A 25,936-nucleotide genomic window follows, 5' to 3' on the forward strand; every position below is an offset into this window, starting at 1 on the left:
TTCTTTTCTTTTTTTTTTCTATGCTACCTTTTTATGTTTACTTTTGTTGTAATTTAACCCCAGGAAGAATAGTTGCAGTTTTGCTGCAGATAATGGGAATTTAAATAAAACAATAAATAAAAAAAAACAATATTAAACACTGTTATTTTATTAAAATCCAAATAATCAACAGACTGATTTATCTGTCTGAAACTTATCTTCACATGATTAAGTCTTTATCTTCAGTTTGAAGCCAGTCTGTGCAAACTGACCAATTACTGACAGTTTGTGTCCTCAAACTCTCGAGCTTGGTCACATTTAGAGGTCATATAAGGGCAGTGTCGACAAGTATATATTGTTGCTACATATAAAATCAATACTTAGGGTTAGACACAAAATACAGTTTGTTTTAAACCACCTAAGCTTCCTGATCTAGAAACAAATGTCCACGTAGCACAAAGTTTCCACAGTGACAACTAAGATGGGTGCCTCCTTGCCACTCCCCCAAAAAACACTTTTCATGACCCTTTTTTTAAATCCTGCCACACATCCTGTTTCGTATGCAGCAACTTTCTATTAAAAGAAATTTGCTGGATTACACTCTATCATATCAAAGTGAAAAGTTGATATACTAATATAATGGTCTTTAAGTTTTCTTTATTAGGGTTGATGATCACATTTTCTGATAACGGTTTCTTGCTCTTCAAAGGCCGAGGCAGCTCAGTCAAATATAACAGGGATGTCCTGAACATGCAGAAATTCTTTTAACATTCTTAGCAAAAAAAAAAATCAATTCAAGGTCCAATCAGATTTTGTCCAAAACCAAATGTTGCTGTCATTTGAGTGTTGTTTTATGTGGCACGACACTTCCCTGCATATACTGCCAGCCAGCAAGCAAGGTTAGCTCTAGTGCTATCGTAGCTAGGTCACACAAACATTAAAGTTTTAGTAAGTGAAAATCTTCACTTTTGAAGGAATTTTCTAAAAGACTTGATTTCTATGTCTTAAACTGTGCTTGCATGCGGATGATAAATGGAAATACCAAAAAAATATGTGGTTGTTAAAATTAGAGCTGGGTTTCGTCACTAATTTTCTGAATCGATTCGATTCACAACAGCCTCTTTTGATTCAATTAAATCCAATTTAGTTCGATTCATTTACAGCTCATTGTGTAGGACCACCTATTTTTATTAAATACTGAGGTAATTCTCAGATACCTATTTTTATGAAACACTCAATGCATTCACTTGACAGTCAAAATCAGTTATTTGGTAGTAATCAGATTACTGTAGTAATCTGATCTGACATTTCAGCATGTATTTCTGAAATACCAGTAACAGTACAGTGTTTCCCCAGATTCACAGCAAGAAATGCTGTGATGGGAAATAAACCCACTCGGGACAGAAAAAAAGTTGAACTTGTTAAATGTCTTGAAACCATTTTAATTCAGTGGAGTCTTTCTAAATATTATTAAAGATCAGATCTCAGATGACGTGTTGATGTTAATAATTAATTCCTAGAATGAGTAGATTCAGCTCGTTCAGCTGTGCGCATTCCCGTGATGACCGTGATGCTATCGACGTAACACCGGAGCAGGAAAAATACTCCATACACCCCTATCCACAAACTGGTTGATTGTCTTTGTTGGTCTTTGCTTGTCAGATGTAGCTCTGCTCTCAGCCATTCAGGCCTTAAACCTACAAAAACCAAAGTCCAAACCAGCAAAACTGAACCACAATATATTAACAGTTTGGACCTGAGCTGAACAGTCCTATGACTCTTCACACAAACTATAATGCAGCAGTCCTCTATAAAAAATAAAAAAACACTACCCCCTGCCACTCTCAAACTGAAGCTCTCAGCTGTTATCAAAGGTGCCGGCTTTGCTTGACTCTCGCCTTCACACATTTTTCATCCTCTTCAACTCTGATAACATTTCAAGGAGTTTTCAGTCTTGTCTTCGTCCCTTTAACTACACGTGGGTTTAAACTGAGGATGACAGAGACAATAACCAATGCTTTTAGACATTTTACATTACTATTACCCACAATGCATTTCAATATAAACAGTGATAATGGACCGGAAGTAAGGACTACCTTTAATACTATTAAGAAGAGGCATCTTGAGTCTTTTAAAAATTTCATCTGTGTAGCCAAAGTTCATTTAAAGACTGGAAAGTGGTAACCAGGGAAGGCTTGATGCTATGCTAACTGCCTGTTAGAACAAAACTTTTCCTAAACTTTCCTTCTTTATTGTTGAATAAAGATTTTTTTTATTATATTGTAAGATATTCTAGTGTACTAATGTTATTTCTGTGCTGTTTGAAGATTTGATATTAACAGATAACTGACTCTCACCAGGGCTGTCCCCCCTGTGCTCAGACTCGTCGTCGGGCTCCGAGGAGGAGGCGGGGCCAGGCGACGACATGTCGGGCATGGAGCACTGGATGAGCCGACCTTCCCAGCTAGGCCCTGCCCACCTTGGCTCCACCTCCTCCTCGTCCTCATCCACGCAGAGTGGAGGCAGCGGGAATGCCGGGCGACTGGCCGACTCGCTGGCGCACACGCACATCTCGCACCTGGGTCACACACACCTGGGGCACGCACACCTGGGCCAGTCTCTCCACCAGCAGAGCCACTTGTCTCAGTCACACCACGGTGAGACTTTGCTTCTTATAAGTGCATGTGTGAGATAGATCAGGCTTTCATTTAATGGTATTACCCTGAACAATGATCCTAAAATGACCATTTGATGATGGAATTTGTTGCAAATTATCTACCCACCCACACATGTCAGCTTTATTATATTTCCAGATTTGTAAAACAAGTGCTGAACCAAATCAATGCCTGTATTAAGCAATAGGTAAAAAAAAGCCAGAGAGCACAATATAAAAAATTCAGACTGATGCTCTGAACATAAACTCCATTTTGTGGTCGTTCCAGACTTTAAGATCCACCGCATTACCTTTACCATAGATATGCTTTTAAGCTCACATAAACAGATCATTTTCTACTTAGTTATTTGTATTTCCATGACAACTACATGAAAAAATCTGTCAGCTTTTAGTTAGTATTTAATAATTACTTCATTAAGGAAATATGACAGAACTTTGAGTTGATATAGTTATCAGTAGATACACAGGATTGATTTTTTTGAGCCAAAGTACCACCGCAGAACCACATCATGATGCCACTTTAAACGTCTCTTCAGTGCATGTTTAGTCCTTCTAAAGTAATCTGAATTTCTTTAGAGGACCACAGTGCGGAGAGGAGGTTTGTCTACACAGCTCACTGTGTTTGAGTAGGTTTTCCTGCAAACTGATGCCTACCAGTTCTTTTCCTTTCCACAGTTCCCTTCAGCGGTTGCCACATTGAATCATTTGCCTCTGTCTCCAAGATCCTGAACTGATTCACATATTGATTTGGTATATTTAAGCCAGATGTCCTTCCTGATGCAACCCTTATGCATTTATGCAGGTTGCCCCTTTGGGGTACAAGTGAGTGTAGTTTTCAAATGTAAATTTAAACAGTAGTTTTTAGCACACTGCTGCAAACGCGATGAACCTGCAGTTTTGAGCAGGATCTTTAAACGCTGCTGCTAAAAATATTTATGAATTCATTTGAAAGAAGGGATTGTAAATGCATCTCTATGCAGTGTAGTGCTCAGCAGGAAAATGTAGGGATACAGGGAGAGGCTGTTAAGAAGAGTGAGGCTGTGTTGACTCCATATCCTACATCCACATTGAAGCCCAGGTTTTTTTTTTCTCTACTAATTTCAGCAGCCAAAATGCTTTGTGGGATCTGGACTTTCATACATGGCATACACAACATTTAAATTTATCTGTTTAGTTTCCATCAGTTAAGCCCCAGGAGAGCAGTTCTTTTCCCTGGACCAGTTGGTTCAGTATTTTATTCAAGTTAATGTGGTGCTTTACTGGTTAAAGAAGAAAAAGCAGATCGTAAGCCAGGCTCAAGCTATTGACCTGCACTAGAACCACTTTGGTAAAAAGAAAACAAAAAAGTAATTCTCATTTAAATCCTGCAATTTTCTATTTTTACTGCTACATATACTTTAATTTTACTTTCACTTCTCAAATAAACAACATCACAAAGTTGTATATTATCCCCCCAGGGATCGGCCACCTCTCTCTGAAGAGGAAGGGAGCTCTGAGTGTAGCGGAGAACGGCGGATCTCTGCGACGATCCTGCGAGTTTGGATCTGACATGCTGTGGCCGCCACCTCTGGAGTCTGATGGTCAGTCCAACCAATTATCATCTGAATCTGGCTTATATTTCAGCCCAATGGAGGCTTAAATTGTTGGAATAAATGTGATGACTTTGGAAAACTGATAACCTTTAACACATGTTTGTTTATTTTAATCAAGAGTTTTGATCACAACTTGAAGAGCTCTGACTAGTGGTCTTAAGAATGGCCAACACTTTAAGATAAAATGACAAGAGATTTGTTATAAATATAAGCTTTATAAGATGAAGAAATGAAAGTATGATTACGTATTAAGAGGAAGATTTCAGTTGGAAATTATATATTTGTCTTATCATTTATCTGTCATTACATAAATGGACTGCTGTCTTGAAACAGACAGCATATTAAGCAGAAGTGCAACTCACTCACTTCTGTTTGCCAGTGATGTGACCCAATTACCCAAGAAAGAAAATGACCATCAAAATGTGTCTAATTGACCGTGGAGACAATACAACATAGCACTTGACAAACAGTGCAGTGATAAAGATGAACAGTGAGTCACCACTTGCTGTTTGCTGTTTTTTCTGTCCCAACCCGTCTGCCTCACTTTTTTCATCTCCGTCTCCCTTCAGAGAATCACTCAGCCCCCCCGGATGTGACAGGATACTCATCGGACTCATCCCACTCCCACACCGAGCGTCACCACATGTCCAATATGGGAACGATTGCCAGGAACACGCAGAAGTATGGCAACGCAGAGCGCATGGAGACAGGCGATGGTAAGAGTCATCGCCTCAAGATACACTGCACACTGTTCGGCTGAATGCAGCCAGTGTGATTAAAAATAGCAGCTCTTTAATCAGGAAGTGTGCTCAAATTGGACCAGCGCCTCAGAGAACTAGCCAATTACATTGTTTCTGTTGATGTCTGTGCCCTGGATGAACAGATCATGCTTTGGTCTTTATTTTTACCTTTTATGTTCTACGCAAAGCTGACTGAGCACTTTATTCATTTGTAGTTGGTAAATAGAAAACTGCGAGCTGTTCAGAACGATCTTCGTCTTTATCAGCATTAAGCAGACCGATGAAGGCCTTGATCATGAACGTTTGTCATTCAGTGGTTTTCTATAAAAGCCAGTCTTGAGATCTAAACTCATTCTTGGCTAAACTTGTAACTCTTGTGGTTTTTCGGAGTTGTTATTGAAAAGATGATCAGTCTTGTAAGTTATTCAGGCATTTTTTTTTCCCCATTGGGATTTTTTCAGGTGTTCCAGTCAGCAGTCGTGTGTCGGCTAAGATCCAGCAGCTCGTTAACACGCTGAAGCAGCCTCGCAGACCGCCGCTACGAGAGTTCTTTGTTGATGACTTCGATGAGCTTCTAGAGGGTTAGAAACTGTCTTTTTGTCTGCATGACATTCTGTCTTTCCATCTGTCTGTCTTTGGTTGCATTCTGATATGATAAATGATCATGATTAGCATTTATCTTGTGGTCCTCAGTATGTGAAAGGTTGTGGCTGGCATGATGCAGGGAGCCATGAGGGCAAAGGTTTAGTTATAAATCTAAAAGGCTGTTGCTGGTCCTCAAGCATGTTTAAGAAATAATATGGCATGTGGTATCTTAAAGCACAGAGAGGGAGAGTAGAAGTTGATGCCTTACATTTTAGCACATCAGTGTTGTTGGACTGCTTCTGTTTTCTTTGCTCAGCAGCACAAAGAGAATTATGGAGACTGCAGCTGGATGCAGAGCAGTGAGCCTGTAAGATTATGGGTAGATAAAGGGAGAGAGGCCTGGCCTTTCTGACAGCTGAAATGGATGGTTTGTATTGGTTATGTTTGGTGGATAGCAGGCGAATACAGCAGAAAATCCCATGTGGACGACTTGCAGTTGGATCTCCATCTGTTTATTTCCCACCCCGTAGCAGTCGTAGGTGTGTCACCGTAGTCTATATTTGTGTATCTAAGCTTAACCGGGATGTTTGTTTTCTACCCTAACCCTAACCAAATACATTATTACCAGTCCTAACATACTTTAAATGCCTGATATTAACTAAGTACTTTTATTTAAGTCATGCAGTTGTAGAGCAAAGGAAGTAAAAATGACAGATATCAGTCTTAAGTTGGGACTCAAAACCAAATGTCATCATTGAGAGTATCTGACCCTCTCTTTCCATTCAACCTTAAAACTGACTACAAAGCAGTGGTTCACAAGTCAAAGGTTTAAAGATGAACTCCAAAAATTAGACACAAAAATGAATTTTAATAAAATATTTTTACCTATATAAACGTTTTCATACCTATTGCTCTTATAAAAATAGTATTTTTTGGGGTCTTTTTAGCATTTAGGGTATAATTTAACCAGTGATACTGAAGCATGAAAGTTCAAAATCAAGTATTTTTGTACAAACATGGCTTCTGCCATTCACTCTGAAAACACATGTAGGTTTAGCTTAAACTGTACTAAAAACAAAAAGAGTGTCCTCTTTTAACACTCAAAGTATTTAGGCTTTTTAAAATTTTCTGGCATTTTTGTTTGCCACCAAGATTTTCCATCCAGAGAGCCTCATAGAGCAGATCACCATTATCTGATCGGCTCATAGAGCACAACTATTGACAAGTTTTCAGCAGGTTTTAAAGAATGTTGAACTTAGTGAATCTCAAGCCAGAGATATCCTACTCAGTTTGCTCAGCCTTCACCATCTGTGTTTTCTGTCTTTCTATATATCTTCATCTCCAGTCAGTCTTTGCTGTGGTTAAGATCTTCTCTTCAGTCTGACTATTTTTGATGAAAGCAGCTTAAAGCTGAATCCTGCCAGATCCCTCCCCACTGCTGCAGCCCCACTGCTGTTTACACTCCTAAAACAAATCAGCTGTTCAGACTTAAAATCTACACATCTCCACCTGTACATATGTGTTAATAACAAGTTCAGCTAATGAGTTGCCTCAGTTTATTTCAGTTAAATGTTTCCATGTTGTGTTTTCACACCTACATTTGCTGCAAACAGACCATAAAGTAAAGGTTCACGGCATTGTCCATTTTCAGTCCAGCAACCGGACCCCAATCAGCCTCGGCCAGAGGGCGCAGAGATGATGCCAGTTCGAGGAGAAGCTTTGGGGGTTGTGACCAACTGGCCACCCTCCCTGGAGGCTGCACTTCAACGCTGGGGTACCATTTCCCCAAAAGCCCCCTGCCTCACCAGCCTGGATACAGCAGGGAAACCCCTCTATGTCCTCACATACGGTAACCAGACACTAATTGCATTATTATTTACCTTATTTAGTTTTGTATATTTAGTGTTTTAACATCAGGAGTTATCTTTACCCTTCCAAATTATTAACACTGATTTTCTTTAACCTTTCTTTGGATGAACCTCTTGTCTCCTCAGGGATGTTGTTTTGCTTTATGAAACTGAATCCACAGATTATTTTAGGGTTGATTGTTTGATCAGAGATGGGAAACTCTTCAAACCATGACCCTTCCACCACCATGTTTCACAGATGGAATAAGTTCCTCATGTTCAATGTGGTGTTTTCCTACAAACATAGCTCTTCTCATTATGGTCGAGTTTGATTCAGGAAAAGGTCTGAGCATTTTTTAATAAAGCGAGCACTGGAACGGAGCAGGAATCATGTCCAGTGACCGTCCAGGAAACAACAGCTGTTGTTAAAGATAATCCATAATCTATTGTCCAGTCAAATCAATAACTTCTCTGCACAGCTGATAACTATTAAATATGATCAATTCAGATGTTTTTGTTTTCTTTCTTCTAGAACTGAAGTCCAAAAATACACACACTTTCAGATCAACTGACTTCAGCCTCTCACACCTTCATACTGTCTGTGCTGTCTGCTCCCTGCAGGGAAGCTCTGGTCTCGCAGCATCAAGCTTGCCTACAACATCCTCCACAAACTGGGCAGCAAGCAGGAGCCCATGGTGCGACCAGGTGATCGGGTGAGTCACACTCTCCCACCATCTCACACACACGTTTAGTTTCTTGTTTCTGATTGTGCTCCGTTTACTCTAGCAGTTTTGTCCTTTGGTGTACTGTGTTTGTAATGACCTAAAAGTCTTTTTCCCTTTTTTCCCTGACTGAAGAGTAATTATTTACTTTTTATTTTTATCAATTTGAGGAATTGAGTCATCACAAGTTTGTGAACACAGCCAACAGCCTGCTAACTACAGTTTAGCTTGGGACATAATCACTTTAAAGCAATTATTAGAGCTGATATGTTTACTTAACTCTGTATTGTTCTTATGAAGCAAAAGTGCTGAGAGTACTGTTTTGATGTGTTGCTTCAGCATACTAGAAGCCACCTGACCACACCAACCACGGCCAGATGTCAGATGTGTGTCAGACATGAGTCAAGCTGCTTCACAGGGAAGAGGCTGGGCTTGCCAATCTCAGTCCATTAAAGACATCATCCCAGATTCATAAGCACCTTTTTCTTTTAATTTTCCTCTTTGTGATTCAAGTTACACCAAAACCTTGTAATGTTGCTTAATTCAAAGTAAGCTACCAGTCCCTTTTCATGATTGATAAGTACGACAGAAGAAAACGGTAACAAGTCTTGCGAACATATCCTTTATTAAACACTGAGTCAGTTTTTACTTACCAGTCGTAAACAAACAAGGCTTAGTTGGCATCCATCTCAAATCCTGTTTGTTTTTTTTTTAACTCTCTTGCAAGTGAAGACCATTTTTATTCCCGTCCTATCTATTGCTTTTACCTTCTCATCCCATTTCTTCCAACAAAATCCTGGTTGCATCTGCTGTAATGTGTCTCTTATTGACACAGTGTTTTGTTATTTAATTGTTGGCATTAAAACTAAAACTGTGAAGTGGGGTTGCCAGTTCTCAGGTGCTGCAGGACTGTTTACTGGTGTTTGTAATACACGTCTGTTTGCCAAGTGTTGTTTAAATCTGTCAGTAACAATCATCAAAAAATGTAATGATGACAACCCAGGCTGTGATTTTATCAGAACTGATGTTCATTGCTTTTCCACCCCTTTCTTTATTTTCATAGTAATGAAACACACAAAGCTTCACAGCCAAATCTCTGATTTTTCCCCATGGCACTACCACTCCATCTTGCAGAAGTAAGGTGCCCCTTTTAGTCCTTTAACTGGGGACCGGATGAGCGCTAAATGTGCCTGTTTCCAAAAGAAAACAGGTGCATCACCTCTGCTAAATGGAGGGATGGAGTCAAATGTCAGGGCTAAGAGGAGGGATTGGGATTTGTTCCAAAACCAGACTCCCCAATGTCTGACAACACACCTACTATCCTCTGTCCTTCACAGGTGGCGCTGGTGTTTCCTAACAATGATCCAGTGGCCTTCATGGTGGCCTTTTATGGCTGTCTGCTGGCTGAGGTGGTCCCTGTTCCTATAGAGGTGCCCCTAAGTCGTAAGGTTTGTAATTTAATATGTGTCATATTTTAAAAAAAATCTATCTCTGTATTATGTCTCAGCTGTCCACACCCTTCCCTCAGCTTTAAAGTAGTCACTGACAGCTTGTTCTGCAGGAGGATAGTTTCCCTGCTGGAGTTCAGTGTGATCTTCTACAGCGCTGCTGTTTAATGTTAATCCTTTCTGGTTTGACCACATTGGTACTTCATCTCACACTCAGAAAGATTCTCCAGACTCCCGCTGGGTTTTTTACTAAGTCCCATTCATGTGGACATTTCAGTTTGTACTGCAATCTTGAAAAACTGTGTTGGATCTTCAGTCTCAGCTGTTTGCTGGCAGCAAGTGTTTGTGAGGAGATAATCCTCTCTGAACAGGGAGCAGGAAAACATGTCTGACACTCAAGGTGCAGGTTGCCCAGTCAGTACAGTAAAAATACTGACATTTACATACAACTGTTGAACTCCAGAAACCTAAACTAAATCTTCTTCTAAAAGGCTGGACATATACAGAAGGCTTTATGTATGGAGTGAATGGTGATAAATAAATAAAATCTATTTTCTCTTGATTTGTGTGTGTTGAGCTGATGGCTGTTTTTTAGTACATGCAGTTCTTTGTGCTTTAATTTGTGGTCACTGTGGACCAGCAGTGAGATATAACTGCTTGTCTTTGCAGCACTATGGTTGGCATGGCAACACAGTGATTACTTGCTGCAGTACAAAATGCTATTTGCTGCACGTTGGCTTTGTTTCTTGAACCCAATTTCTCCAGCCTGCATCCATGCTGCAGGATTTAACATTAAAGTCCAGTATAAAATGGAAAAAACTATGCAGCAAACATCACTTTCATCATATCAGCAACACTACTGTGTGTAATGTTTGTAGAATTAATATGAACACTGTTGTAATGCAATTTGTTTTACACTCTAATCTTAGAAAAGAAAACAAGTCCTCCCCCTTTTCCACGCCACTAACACATAATAGATAAACAGACTAAGATATGATATAGATCAAGAAAGGGTAGAGCAAAAGAATAGACATACATTCCAGAAGAGTCTAACAAAATATGATATTAACAGATCAAACTTAAGTCAAGCAGTATCAAGAAGCTTCAATCAATTCCTTTCAGCCATGTTCGGATAGTGGAAGACCTAGCATGGTTAAGTCTAGCTGAGGGTGGTTCCAAATGCAGGATATCTAACAGAGTGTATAACCAGTGTTTCATTGAGAACTTACGCCACTTCTGAACTACTGATTTCTTTTCTGCCGTCATGCAGGCCAATCACACATTACTTGATTTCTCCATGACTGGGAATCCTGAACTTTCTTACATATTTCACATATATATATATATATATATAGATATATATATACATATACATATATACATTTTTTTTCCTGAACTAACTCACATATATTAAAATTAATAAACCAATGACTGGTGTTTTTTAGATAAACTTAAATTATTGTACCCAAGTACACAGTTTTTTTATGAACACCTTTCTTTTCTTTTAATTTATTTTATTTTCCTGAACTCCTTTATCTGTACTTTTATTCTTGTTGCTCTTATCAGTTATTATTGTTTGTAAGTTTATTTATTCTTGTTTTTACTGTTGAACTCCAGTGTTTTCCTGCTGGGGATCCTCCACACCAGTAGCTCTACCTGCTCTGTCTGCGGGGTTGTTGCCATGGTGACTGCCCTTGTCTGGGTGGCTGGGGGTCCTGCACTGCAGCCCTGTGGCTGTGGTGTGGACCCTGGTCTGCCCTGATCTGGGGGATTCCTGTGTGACCGGATCCCCAAGATACAGTTTCCTCACAGCAGAGTCAAACCAGATGTTTTTATTCCATTGATATTTTCATTCTTACGTTCAGTTAAAGACAGTAACTAGGAATGGGAGTTCAAGTTTGTACAGAATGGGGTATGGGTGGGTGTGGGGAGTGTACATGCTCTTTGTTTGTATGTGTGTGAGTCCATGTGAGATTGTGTGTGAAGAAGACTACAATGAGGTGTGTTTGAATGCTCTGTTATATACTCTGGTGTGTAAAGGCTTTTAAATTTTAATTTTAATATGCACTATTTATTTTTATGTTGCTTTGTGCATGAAAAGCTCTATTGATAAAATTTGATTTCATTTTATTTGATTGTCCATGACAGAATCACTGCCAATGTGTTCCTTCAAATTTACCATTTCTTTTTGCCATTTGTAATTGTATAATTAGAGGACTTCAAATGGTCAGACTGTCAAAAGTTAATAAATGATAAAATCTTCTCAGGAGCATTTAAAATGACATCAGTAGCTGGATGTAATTTTAGATTAGGGCCCCACTGGATGCTATGTGTCTTGAGGGCTGAAAATAGTCTAAAATAGTAAAACAGAGAATGAATAGGGATATTATAACAAGAAGCCAAACCACAAAAACTATGTTAAGAGTATTTACCATGTATATAATTTAGTTTCACTACCTACCCATGGGCCTCTTGTCAATAGTCTATTCCCTATCAATATTTTTATTAATATGGAACAGTGAACAATGCTTCTCTGCCATTTTAAAAGTTTTTAAATAAAAAAAAGGTGATTATGGGGTCATGTCTAAGAGAATAGCATTTAGGTGAGATACCTGAAAACAGGAACTCTTGTAGTGTCAGGGGGGCCACGAGGTGTCTTTCAATTTGTAACCAGTGGATCTGACCATTGTCTCATCTGCCGCAAAGTCAAAGACCAATAATATACAGTAGCTAAAAACTTGACAGTGCCCACTTGAGCACTTTGTAATTAACCAATTCTTACAAGGGCATGTTGTTTCTACAAAAGAATTGTATCCTCTGCAGTGATTTGAATTATTTCCACATTTTAATCAAAATTGTTATCTTTCTTAGTATATTGTCTGTTTTTTTCCACTGTTCGTATTGTTCAATAGGACGCCGGCAGCCAGCAGATTGGATTCCTGTTGGGCAGTTGTGGCGTTACCGTGGCGCTGACCAGTGATGCCTGCCATAAGGGACTTCCCAAAAGCGCAACAGGAGAGATCCCACAGTTCAAAGGTGAGAGTGAAAATCATCCATCAGGCTGGGATCATAAAGGCCTGATGTGGGGGAGGGGATTCTTTTCTCGGTGCACATAATGGGAGTGCTCGAAATACTGAGAAAGTTCACAGTTTTCAGAGACAATTAGCTTTTTATCTGGCTGGGTTATTTATGACAACAAATCTTTCTGCTTGCTTGAGCTCGTCTTTTCACCCTGTTACTCTTTCCACACTGTCACGCGTCCTCCCTGCAGGTTGGCCCAAGCTTCTGTGGTTTGTAACGGAGTCCAAGCACCTTTCCAAACCTCCCAGAGACTGGTTCCCTCACATCAAAGATGCAAACAATGACACAGCTTACATAGAGGTGAGCTAACACAAGCACGCATTGACACACTGTGGACACACAAACAGAAGCTTGCCTTAAATTTGAACTGACATTTGTCTGTTTACCTCACTGCCCACTGGGTTTGCCATTGTGGATTGCATCTGCCCCCACAATGCCCCCGGCAGTGGACATTTAGCCATGTTATATGCAGTAAATATTTATATTCAGCTGTATTTTATAAAGTTTGATTATATAGACAAAATTTAACAGCTTATTTATGAGCGCATGATGATTCAAGAGGCGTATCAGCATGAAGTATTGTAATTTAAGCGTAGACATTGCTGCCTCAAGTATATTTTATTAATCTATTCTGTTTAGGTTTTTGAAAATTTTTGTTTGTTTGTATTGTATGTGTGAACATATAAGCTGTTTTCACAGATATATTAAAGACATGGGAATATCTGGGCATTTATCAGAAGGGCTGCATATGAGAACACAACTGTCCAACTCACACTGATCAGACTTTTTGTAAAGTTTCAGCTTCATAGGATTGATTAAGAAGACTTTTGTAACACTTAAAATATCATATATAATAATCATATATAATAATGGTACTGGTACGTGTGATAGACATGGAAAAGACAAGGACCAGGTCTAATATCATTCTTCAAGGGGAAAGTAATTGTGGAAGTTAGGAGAAAGCGAACGGAACTGGTGCACTGCTGAGTTTGTGACTTTAGTTCAGTGGTTCCCAAACTTTTTAAGCCACAACCCCCAGGATAACATATATTTGTATGAGCCATGAAAGAGAAACCAACAGAAAACAACTTGCAGTGCATCACTCCACGTCTCTGTTGAGCAGTTGTTCAACACTGGGTCATGGCCCATTCCTTGGTTATGCACACCAATGCTCTGGCAGCCTGATTCAAATGGTGATGTACCATAGAAGCAACTGCACACAGTAAACGGCTATCCAATATCAATTTCAATCAATTCTGACAGCTTCTATATCCCATCTGGAACACCATTTAATATCTGGGTACATAATCCTGTCTTCTAAAATAACCTCCGTGCATGGTTTTAATTCAAGCTGCATCATAAAGGGGGGAGTGGTAGCCAGTGGTTACTTATTTCAGATGATTCACACATGAATCAAGAGGACTCGAACTCAAGTCCTGGACAGGCTAACAGGGATGAACCACTGCTGAACCTTGAGCAAGGCCCTTAACTTCCTGAATGCTCTCTGGGTCAGAAACATGGCAGCCCACTGCTATTTAGAAAATCTAAAACATTTAAAACAGAACCTAATTTTCTGATTAATAAAGTAAAAATAAATAAATAAATATAATTATTATTATTACTAATATTATGATTATTATAATAAAAATCCTGTCTCTTCACCTGCACATAGTGCATCCAGGCAGGTAAGCATACACTTAATAGTTTCTTTAGGTCACAGAGATTCTGTTTTCTCAAAGTTTGTGCAACCCCCACAAGCACAATATTTAAAAACCTCACTGTTACCTACACTGTCCACAAAAGTGTGTCCAGATCTAATTTTTTGTCTTATTGTCACAAAATATAATGTGCATTCTTTTTAAACAGTTGCTTCTCCCTACCTTGTTTGTTTTGGCCTTCATATTGTCTTCATATTGTCAATGTGCCCGCCTTCAAACACAGATGGTACTGACATAAACATAAAAACAGATGAGTAGGGAGCCTCATCTGCCATCCTCACTGAACACACATTTTTTGCTGTGTTCACTGAGCTGTGAACACAGCAAAAATGTGACTTTTGCATCATATTTTGCCTCCTGCTGTATGCAGATGCCACACTAAAGAATGTACAGCAGTGAAAACACCTATCAGGATCTCCTGCTGTGAAGTGCATATGTGGGTGCAACTTTTACAATTACATCAACAGATCAGGGCCCAAACGAACCCAGGGTCTTCATCTGTTTTGGGTCCTAGATCTTTAGAAACCCTCACCTGGGCGACCCAACCTGGGGCAATTAGACCCTGGCTTGTATCCAAGCAGCTTGCTACACTTTTGGTCCAATACCACCCGTTTTACTGATGTTCTTAGTGGATTTCATCACTTCAACACCTCTGGTGTCAAGGTGCAGGATGCATGGTGCAGAGACTTCCCTGGTGAATCCCCTGCAGCCCTTCTCAATGGGATTGCAATGGGCCTTTCACCCATTCCCCCAGCAGAACTCAACAAGCTCCTGATAGTTTTTTTTTTTTTCTGCATGATTGCCTCTTCAGTTCAGTACCAGGGAACTGTAAGTTCTAAAAGCACGACTCACTTGGAAGAGACAGGTCTCAGGAACAAGTTTGGCCTGAATTTTGCTGTAGCGATGAAGTCTAGAAACTTTAACTGTTTTCCCAGGCCAACCTACTGCTGCCAGTCATACTCTAAAGTTTGTGCTCTTGAAGTCTTCAGCAGTCTTTGAGGTTTCTCTCCTGCCCGGGTATCTGAATTAAACTGGAAAAACCAAAATTAAAAATGTGAATTGTTATTAACCTTTTGCAGCTCTTTCAAAAACAACAAAGGACCCTCAAAGACATATTCTCAGAGTTTAAGTTCTTTTGTGACTTTTATGTAGTAACAATCCCCCTGACAGCTTCCCTTTCCTCTGTTTTGAATGATCCATCTGTTGTTTTCATCACAGTATAAGACCTGTAAGGATGGCAGCGTGCTGGGAGTCACAGTGACGAGGATCGCTCTGCTCACACACTGCCAGGCTCTCACCCAGTCCTGCAGCTACACTGAGGGTAGGCACACACACAGAAACTGCTCTAAAACACACACACACAAACAAAAACACACACTCCTCTGTTTTTTTTAAATCCTGACTGAGCCACCTCCTCTGTGTCCCGTTCGACCTGCAGCCGAGACCATAGTGAACGTCTTAGACTTTAAGAAGGACGTGGGCCTGTGGCACGGCATCTTGACGGTAAGACCTGCAGCTACAAGACTGTTTTGGCAGATATGTCAACATTAGGTTCATTATGTCTGTTATAAACACATGAAATCTACTGTTTTTCATTAGAAATCTGCTACAAGTGAAAAACATGGAGCAAATGCTTTAAATGTCCCAAATAATCTTTGTGTGTATGTTTGTTTCTGCAGAGCGTGATGAACATGATGCATGTGATCAGCGTTCCGTATTCACTGATGAAGGTCAATCCTCTGTCGTGGATCCAGAAAGTCTGCCAGTACAAAGGTCAGACCCTTCCCCTCTCAGCTCGGTCACGTCATGCCATCCTCCCATCTCTCAAACAGATAAATACTCATTCTCTCTCTCTTCTGTTTGTGTGTGTATTCTGCCCTGCAGCTAAGGTAGCATGTGTGAAGTCCAGAGACATGCACTGGGCTCTAGTGGCCCACAAAGACCAGAAAGACATCAACCTGAGCTCGCTGCGTATGCTGCTGGTGGCCGATGGATCAAATCCCTGTAAGGTCATGCTCAGCCTCCACAGCCAAGCTTTTTCACTAACAGAGATGTTTAGTGAGGTGTTTTTCAGATAGAAAATGTCAAGTAAGTTGATATATTCTCTTGAGGTACCTGAAAACTGGGTCACTTTACAAGAATAGACTAAGATGTGTCCAGCTCTGCACATTTGGTACAATAGATCATTTCCAGTCAGAATTAAGGGGAAGAGAGGTTTGAGGTAAAACAGCAACACAAGAAGTGATGTTAGCATACCCTGATGGTAGCATTCTAATATACTGTTGAGTTTGTGAAAGCCCCACCATGATCACATGTTGTTATTTGTAGAAGGTGATGTCTCTCTTTAGTACTCGAGTACAAAATAATAACTTTAAAGACAGATAAAATCGGCCTGATTTTAATAGCATAACCCTTAAGAAGTACATTAGGTATGTTTTTCTGCCAATACTGTCATTCAGTCATGCACTGCACCCCTAAAATTTTCTAGACATGATTTATAGGGTCAGACACAAGCGGCAACCTCCGCCGGTAAAATGTGAAGCCTATAGGTGACATCAAGGTGGCTCTGTCCCATCTTTTATATACAGTCTATGCAGAGGAAGCACATTTATGCAGCTTGTATCTGTGATCTCGTTCTTTTGATCACTACCCACAGCTCATGACTGCAGGTGAGAGTAGGAATATAGATCTACTGGTAAATAGTAAGCTTCACTTTTTGGCTCAGAGCCGCATCACTGTGGATGCCACACCAACCCACCTGTTGGTCTCCCACTCCATTCTTTCCACATTTAAGAGCAATACGGCAAGTTACTTAAACCCCTCTACTTGGGGCAGGATCTAATTCCCAGCCCAGAAAGGGCACTTCACCCTGTTCCAGCTGTGGATCATGATAACAGATGTGGAGGTTCTGATTCTCGTGCCAATGCTTTCGCACTCTTCTGTAAAAAGTTGAAAATCCCTTCCTGATGAAGCAAACAGGACTACATCATCTGCAAAAAAGTAGAGATCATATCCTGAGTCCACCAAACTGGACCCCTTCAACAACCTCGGCTGTTGCTAGAAATTCTGTCCATAAAAGTTATGCACATAATAACTTAAAGAACTGTAAACCAGTCTGACTTACTGCTGGCAATGCGAGCCAAGCTCTGACACCAGAGAGCACTCCCCACATGACTCCTGGAGGGACATTATTAATTATCTTCTCCAAGTCCACAAAACACATGCAGACTGGTTGTGCAAAGTCCCGTCCTCCCTCCAGGACCCTGCTGAGAGTGTAGAGCTGGTCCACTGTTCCACAACTTAATAATGTTGCATCCTTTTCAGTCTCAGTACCACTCCATGGCCTACTGTGTTATCAGTCTTGCTCCAGTAGATATTAAACTCATCTGTGTTCCTAAGAGTTGTATTTTTTTTTCTTGAAGAGTTTTAAAGTGCTGAAATGGCTCAGGGTAATGTCCTCATTCCATGAATGGAGATCTATGAATGGGTAAAAATTTGCCAACAAGACTTGGCCAGCTCTGTTAACTCTGACTGTGCTATGCTTTGGCTACTTCTTAAAACAAAAGAGCAATTCTAAAGAAGAGGAAGCTAAATTATGCAGGATAACGTAAACTGAAACATTTGAACTGTCTAATTTTTGTGATGTTAGAGATGTAGCCACTGATGTTAACAGACGCTCAGAGCAGCAGGATTTCTTTTCCTCATAGCTTCTTCATCGGTTCTGTCAGATTTAGTTCCTACAATGTTCCGCCTCAGCTGATGTGGCTCATGTTATGTCTTGTAACACATAAAAAGCATCTTAAGACATGTTAACAAGGTTAAATACATTCGCATTTTAAATAACCTTGCTGACGGCCAGACCGATGACAACAATCACATCCTAAAGTGGTGATGTAAAAGCTCACCTGGACTGGTGGGTTGACTTCTGATCACATCTGAGAAGTTTGTGCAAAAGTAGCTCTAAATCTGAGATGAAACAGCTCTCATGTTTGTGGTTGTTTGTGTGTGTCTGATAGGGTCCATCTCGTCCTGCGATGCCTTCCTCAACGTCTTTCAAACGAAAGGGCTGAGAGCCGAGGTTATCTGTCCCTGCGCCAGTTCCCCCGAGGCCCTCACTGTCGCCATCAGAAGGTATGCACAAACTTTTAAGTACACCTGAATGCAAACATCTGCATAAATATGCAAACAGCCTCACACACACACCCACTTACTGTATGCAAATAATCTACAGAGAATACGCACTATAAACATTAGAAGGAGGTCATGTTTTTACTTTTACTTCCATCATGCACAGAAATTTAACCTGCTGTCACTAACCAGTCGGTTACTAGTCAGCAGATTAATTTATTTACACATTTACACATCCATTAAAAAAGTATTTAAACACTAGCATAAATAGATCTGGTAGAGTTTATGTACTGCTGCAGGTCTTTAACAACTCTCATGATGACACGCAGTAGTTCAGTAATCTGTGTATGTGTTGATGTTTAGGCCGGTGGAGGATAGCAGCCAGCCTCCGGGTCGAGGCGTCCTGTCCATGCAAGGTCTGACCTACGGCGTGGTCCGGGTGGACACAGAAGAGCGACTGTCTGTGCTTACTGTGCAGGACGTGGGCACCGTCACTCCGGGAGGTAAATATATCACATGACAAAACGTTTGGTCTCAGTGTTTTCTCTTCATTGCTTTGACGTTATGATTTAAATGTGTAGTTTTGGAACCACGAAGACGACACATAAGTTACAAACTGTTTCAAGTGTATACTCCAGTCTAAACTCAAGCACTTATTCTTTGTCATATAAACTCATTAAACCCTGAACATCACTGTTAGACCCTTCTTCTGTGCTCTATTCAAACTTTCAGAGACTAATCTTTATAACTTTTGTTTATATAATTTAGAAGTTTATTCTAGCAATGGACCAGTAACAAGTGATATATTTATAGCGAAAACAGTAATTCCAATGTCTGACTATATTAAAGAATAAAGAACATTTACAAGAAGTCAGATTTCCTTAATTTGAAGAACGTACTGAGTTAGGATTGTTATATTATTTCTTAAGGTAATTTTATAACTGCTGATAGGAATTTGCTGTTAATATCAAAACAAAAATAAGGAGTAAATTAAAGCTAGTTGGATAGAAACGTGAGGAAGTTTGATACCTCTGCTCACAGCTGGGAGTATGACATTGAAATCCACAGTTAATTTGAATGGCTTAATAAATGAGATATTTCCAAACAAAGACTGCGATCTGTTTTTTAGCCCTTCGGTTAAATATAAGCTTATACAATTAGAAGATGAAAAGCTCTAGTTCCTACCTACTCTCATGGCATGAAATTTGGTGAGAAAAAGATCCTAACACATCATCTGTTTAACAGCACACATCAAACACCAGCAGAGACAAGCTGGTGAACATTAACACACTGCAGATGTTGTGCTCATTGAGACTCAAACCAGTAAAAACAACCAACAGAGATCAACAGGCTTACAAATGAAGGATGATGTTGCTTTGTTGACTGTTTATTCGCAAGTTAACCACCACTGTTGTATTCAAAGAGTACACATTAATATAACATCTTAAATCAAAGTAAAGGTTATTGTATGTGATGAAGCATAGGGCTGCTTCTGCTCCTCGGAGGAGTTAAACTATCAGCCCTCCGTTGTTTCACGCACCGCGTGACTTAATGGCAAAAAGTCCATTAACTCCATTAAATTGTTAAATTAGTTATAAGAGTGAGAAAATGAGTGCCCTCTCTTGTTCATCAATGTCCAATTTCTGGACCTCCCTCTCTGCTCCTGGCCGAGCAAGTTAAATGTGATCTGCTTCATATCATCAAAACCTTGATTACTTGAAAAAAAGAAGAAGAAAAAAAACAAAAAAAAAAGAAACAGAAGATGGAACAGTTTTCAATACGACTGCGATCCATCCTAATCAGCTGAGTTTTACTTGCCAGGATATAAGACAAATACATAACTCATCCAAACACACCCGTCTTATTATTTATTAAATTCATATTACCATCATGTCATGGATGGATTAAACCTGTTTATGATACAAATAATTGATGTCTAACATTATGCTATTGATAAATTATTATCTCTCTAAAGTAGTTTGTTCAAACAGACAAGCAAGAGGGAGTTAGTGAGGAGCAAAGTCAAATTTTTAATGATTTACTGGATTGGAGCAACAAACCAAAGAGCTGAAGGAGCAGGTTAATCGATACAGTTTGTAAAATAACAGAAACCCCAAAATAAGGAGCGGGATCTGGGAAAACACTAATTTAAGAATACCAAACAGGGCAAAACAGCTAAGAACACATAAAAAGTAAGTCAACAATAAACAGACTTATAAAACCAAGAATGACTAAACCAAACTAGGAGATTTTACCACAACTTAAGTCCAAGAAATCAAAATGTCGGGGTCAACATGTCAACCCTTAAAAACAATAAGTTAGAAGTGAATCAATGTATGTGTGACATGTATGCCTGATATGGTGGGATGCTCCAGACTACACACCGATTCTCTCACACATCACACCCCTGATTCTGAAGTACTACAGCATCCTGTGTGAGGGCGTACACCAGGGCATCGTCACCTCAGCACGATGAAGTGTAAAACCAGTAAAGATGAGCAAAGACAGCAATGCCTCTTCCATCATCTGCAGATTTTTGTGTGAAAGAAGTTTTCCATCATATTGGATCTAAAACATGTTATTTTTACATTTAAAATGTCAGCCAGTAGAAATTCCCAGCCCTATTTGCTGTCACAAAAATGCAAAGAATACCAAAAATATGCACATTTGAGCCGCTGGAAGCTTTACATTTATTTGATTTCTCCCCAAAAAGATACTTTCTGTTGTTTCAGATCTGTAAACCCATGCACAGGTTAAAAACAAAGGTGGATCATTACAGTCTGCGACCTTTCTCACACAGTGTTTCAACTCCATCAGTGTCCTGTCTGAAAGTACAGATGTGGATCAGGGATGAAGGATTGAAGTAGATCTGCTGCTGAGATTTAAATCTGAGCCAGCAAAGTGGTCACAGAACCAAGAAGCTTTTTGAGGGTAAAGCTGGAGGAACTCAGCATTGTATGTAAGCAAGATGTAGCCAATCCATTTTGACACAATTCCACTATGAGAAATGACACTTTATTCATCTTTTTGCAGTATTAATGAAAATGGTAATTTCTCTATTATATAGTTTTCAGTTTAAGACCTTTAGCTAGTCATCTAATGTTAGTGTTTTTTCTTTTATTTCCAATACGCAATTCTGTCTATACATATGTTTATTTACCTGCATTCTGAAAATATTAAAGTAAAAATAGTATATGGAACACAGTTTTGGATTGGAGTCCAGTCCATTTCACTGCTGTTTATTTAAACATGTTAGCTGTTAGCTACAGCTCAAAATCATAATTGATATTTCAAAGAATCACAACTACAGCAGTAACAGTCTGTAACTTTTGCAGTTCAATCATTTTTTTTAAGGTCATGCAGAGAATTACAGATGTGTGCCATAAAAATGATGCAGATGGTTGTAAAACTATGCTTTTTTTAGGGAGTTCATCCAATACTGGAAGTGAAGCTGCATGTTTTTCTGCTGCAGTGCAGTGAGCGCTCTGACTGAATGTAAATAGAGTTCACATGAGTAAGTGAAGGTTGCTCTCCTTTAATCCAAAAAGACGGCGGTAATCTGCAGAAGGGAACGTGTAAACCCTGCTGATCAAACACGCAGGCTGCCACAGCTTCTTAAACATCTCCGTCACGAACTGGAAGTTGTCCTCGCCTTCTGTCGCTGTCAACTCACACCACCATGTGTTCACCATGGGAATTACATCTCTACTACCATTAAGCAAACTAAACCAAGAACCAGTTTATGAATCTTTTAGCTTTATGGACATAGGTTGGAAGCAGACGTTCCACCTCATGATGATTGATGTTATCATCCAAAAGTCAGAAAGTGTGATTTAAAAATCCAGAAATGTACAATAATGTTGTATGCTAACAGTTTGTTCTTTAAAAACTGTGTGTGGAGGATTTTTTGGGATTGATAGGTAAAGACATGATATAAGCAAATTACAATTGCAGATTTATTTACCAGTAGAAGTAGGAACTTTGAAAATAACCTTACATGGATAAACTTCCTGCTCCAGCTGTTCTGTTTTTAACCCAGTTACAGTTGCAACCTGCCTTTACTGGTTCAAACAAACCTACTTTAGGCTTAAAGGTTAGTGAGAAATGACTAAACAGCTGCTGGGATCCTCCCAGTGTGTGAAAAATAAGGTGAATCCATCTGTTGTCCTTCTCTCTGATATTCAGGATTGGTATGTGTAGTGAAGCCAGAAGGCGTCCCTCAGCTGTGCCAGACAGATGAAATCGGTGAACTTTGCGTTTGCTCCATCGCCACCGGCACGTCGTACTACGGCCTGACGGGCATGACCAAGAGCACTTTTGAGGTGAGGTGGGCTGAAGCCTGGTTAATGTAGGCAGCTGATTTGTGATACCACTACCAGCTAATAGTGATGACATACAGTTTAGCATCCAACACCTTTAATTTCTGAGTAATTCCTTTAAAAATGTCCTCTGCAAAAGACCATAAATTATGCAAGCACCTTTTCTGCACTAATAAAGGGATGTTTATAAAGAGCTAAGATGCAGTCAGAATGTTTGAACGTCATCCATTCGCACCACATTCACATATGATCTAGTAAAGTAGAAATGTTTATAAAGATTAAATTCAGTATCCGTCTTCCATTCTGTCTCTTTTGAGCTCTTTCTACAGTCAGTAAAAGTCCAATGTTGACTTTTGTTCTCCACACACATGGTTAAAACACAATGCTTAAAGTTATGCAGCTTTTGATCATCACATCCACTTTATTAAAACCAGCAGCATGACAATATCAATCTGAATCAAGAAGTTAAAAGAATAATGAAATATCTTATTTTAGCTCCAGCCCAGGCTGGTTGCCATAGCGACTGTGCAGATGATCTTCTGTGTGTGTTTGCAGGTTTACCCGGTAAGCTCCACTGGGGCGCTGATCAGCGAGTACGCCTTTGTACGGACTGGCCTGCTGGGCTTCATCGGACCCGGCGGCCTCGTCTTTATCACCGGTAAGATGGACGGACTCATCATGGTTAGCGGGCGGAGGCACAACGCGGATGATATCGTTGCCACGGCGCTGGCAGTGGAACCCATGAAGTTTGTCTACAGGGGCAGGTCAGTGTGACTCCTACTTGTGATGTTTTCAACCAGATTTACAGCCACATGTCGAGCACACAGCAGAGTGAACACTTTATTATTATTCTCATTGACAGCCATATAAAACCAGCCAGATGTCCAACATTAGCACATTTAATGTCAAGTTGATAAATGAGCAGTACCCCACACATTATAAATCTAATAAAGAAAAGCAATGGCGGATGAATCCAGACGCGGTAATAAAGTGAAGTTTAATTGTATCTACAGCCAACGAAGAGGAAATTCATCTTTTACCTGACAGGCTCTGATGACGTCGTCTGGAGCTATTTAAAGTTTCTACTTGGGGGTAGAGCAGCTGCAGGAACTGTTAACACACAAAATCCTCGTAAAAAAAACCCATAAAGCAAACTGCCTGTTTGTTTTTAGTTAATATCAGCTTCTTTGTGGTTTACATTGTTTGTTATTGCAGTTGTGATCTTTTCTAGTCTAGTTTCTTGTATTTGTGTACAGGCTTTAGTGCCATCTGTTTGCAAAGCTTTTATAGCATCCATGGAGTGTAGCTGTAGTTGTGCGGTTTTATTTTTAGAATTCTAAAAATATCTTCAGTATATTCCTGAAACATAATTTAAACCTTAACGATACTGGATTGATTTTCCTTTTTTTGTTGGATAAATCTGTTTTGAAAGATTCAGCTTTCATGTTAGAGTGATTGTAGAGATAATACAGCACATGCACAAGCAGACGATGAACAGAGTAACTGTTTATCTAGGTGATATTGGAGAGGAAATTAAGTAGTTAAATACACTACCTGACACATTGGGGCACTGTAGTATTTATAGAATTTTTTATCAGTTCAGGGTTTAACAGATGGCACTTGGACAAATGATCCAACAAGTTATTCATGTTGCTTCATGTACTGCACATGGAGAACCTGCACGTCATTGGCCTGCAACTAAACTAACCTTTTTTGCAAAGTGGAAATAGTAAATTGTAGTTAAATTCTGGCGAGTATATGAGTAAAGCACATGGACACATTGCAGTCTAACTATACTGTGCAACACATCATCATAACATACACCAAAATTATTTAGAGTGATAGCTGGAATACACATCAAACACATCAAAGGTGCATCAAACAGTGTGATGTGCCTACAGTGGAGCTTCTGTCTGAAAGTGACGACCCTCTGAAATCAGTTTCTCTCACCTGGTTTTAGATCCATGTAATGTGACACCCAATGCATGCTCTAATGCAGAGTCACCCCATCCCATCCTATGAGAGCAGCAATCCAGCAGGTTTTCCATGTATCCCTGCTCCAGCACACATGACTGAAAATAATGAGAAATTAATGAAAAGTATACTGTAATGTTGTAGTCCTGGCTGCTGAAACACAGGGTGAGGTAAAGTGAAGTTGGACTGATGATGTTCCTGCCCTCTGTCGCTGCAGGATAGCTGTGTTTTCTGTGACGGTCCTAAGAGATGAGAGGATCGTGGTGGTAGCTGAGCAGAGGCCAGACTCCACAGAGGAGGACAGCTTCCAGTGGATGAGTCGTGTGCTGCAGGTACCTGTCCTAGAGAAAAGCCTGATGCTGTGGTTTTTTTTTTTTAGCGTTTGTGTCAGATAATAGTGTAATTTTACCCTCATGTAATTGCCTCAGTAATAGTCGAGCATTTACTGTAACATCTTTATTATTTGCTCCTCAAATAAAGAAATAATAAACAGAACTGCAGGATTTATGACCTTTGATCGTCAAAATCTTGTTGCTGTATTAAATTTCACTTTAATTTTGCCTTGTTTTGCAAGATGTTTGTTCTTTGAACACTTCTCTAAAGCATTGTAGTTAGGATAATAAAAACTTTTTTTTTGTTTTGTTTCTGATAAAATTTGCATCTATTAATTAATTAATTAATTAAGAAGCAGATAACCAGTATACAATAAAATCTTCATTCTGACTTACTGCCCAGAAGAAGTAAATTTTATTTTTATAAATAAAAAAGTTACAAATATGGAAAAAAAAAAAAAAATTTCAGCTGATCACCTCTCGTCCTCTTTCCAGGCCATAGACAGCATCCACGGAGTGGGTGTCTTCTGCCTTGCTCTGGTTCCGGCCAACACCCTTCCCAAGACTCCTCTGGGTGGCATCCATTTATCAGAGATCAAACAGCTGTACCTGGATGGGGGGCTGCACCCCTGCAATGTCCTGATGTGCCCTCACACCTGCGTCACCAACCTGCCTAAACCGCGGCAGAAACAGCCAGGTGGGATTGGGATGTTTAGAACTCATGGAGTTTGTTTGTGTTCCAGAGCTTCTGTCATTAGCCACTGTGTGGACATTTGCCAACCTAGTTTTCTGTTTGT

At 39.7% G+C, this 25,936-nt stretch overlaps 1 protein-coding gene across 3 annotated transcripts in view; it reads left to right on the forward strand.

The window, feature by feature from the left end:
* The window catches only part of LOC121628872 (disco-interacting protein 2 homolog C-like), a 58,301-nt gene that overhangs the window by 16,173 nt on the left and 16,192 nt on the right, over nt 1-25,936 (forward strand). For 2 of the 3 annotated variants that reach the window (XM_041968242.1, XM_041968243.1), the window contains 19 exons: nt 2,340-2,636; nt 4,111-4,233; nt 4,815-4,961; nt 5,447-5,566; nt 7,222-7,419; nt 8,039-8,130; nt 9,477-9,587; nt 12,500-12,623; nt 12,859-12,968; nt 15,605-15,707; nt 15,825-15,889; nt 16,066-16,159; nt 16,271-16,390; nt 18,403-18,517; nt 18,878-19,017; nt 22,700-22,836; nt 23,389-23,597; nt 25,025-25,139; nt 25,635-25,836. In XM_041968242.1, coding sequence (XP_041824176.1) covers nt 2,340-2,636; nt 4,111-4,233; nt 4,815-4,961; nt 5,447-5,566; nt 7,222-7,419; nt 8,039-8,130; nt 9,477-9,587; nt 12,500-12,623; nt 12,859-12,968; nt 15,605-15,707; nt 15,825-15,889; nt 16,066-16,159; nt 16,271-16,390; nt 18,403-18,517; nt 18,878-19,017; nt 22,700-22,836; nt 23,389-23,597; nt 25,025-25,139; nt 25,635-25,836 — 2,622 coding nt within the window. The remainder of the gene's footprint in view (nt 1-2,339; nt 2,637-4,110; nt 4,234-4,814; nt 4,962-5,446; nt 5,567-7,221; nt 7,420-8,038; nt 8,131-9,476; nt 9,588-12,499; nt 12,624-12,858; nt 12,969-15,604; nt 15,708-15,824; nt 15,890-16,065; nt 16,160-16,270; nt 16,391-18,402; nt 18,518-18,877; nt 19,018-22,699; nt 22,837-23,388; nt 23,598-25,024; nt 25,140-25,634; nt 25,837-25,936) is intronic. The other variant, XM_041968244.1, reaches the window with a different exon arrangement.

The sequence above is a fragment of the Melanotaenia boesemani genome, chromosome 18, assembly GCF_017639745.1.
Source record: "Melanotaenia boesemani isolate fMelBoe1 chromosome 18, fMelBoe1.pri, whole genome shotgun sequence".
NCBI lineage: Eukaryota > Metazoa > Chordata > Actinopteri > Atheriniformes > Melanotaeniidae > Melanotaenia > Melanotaenia boesemani.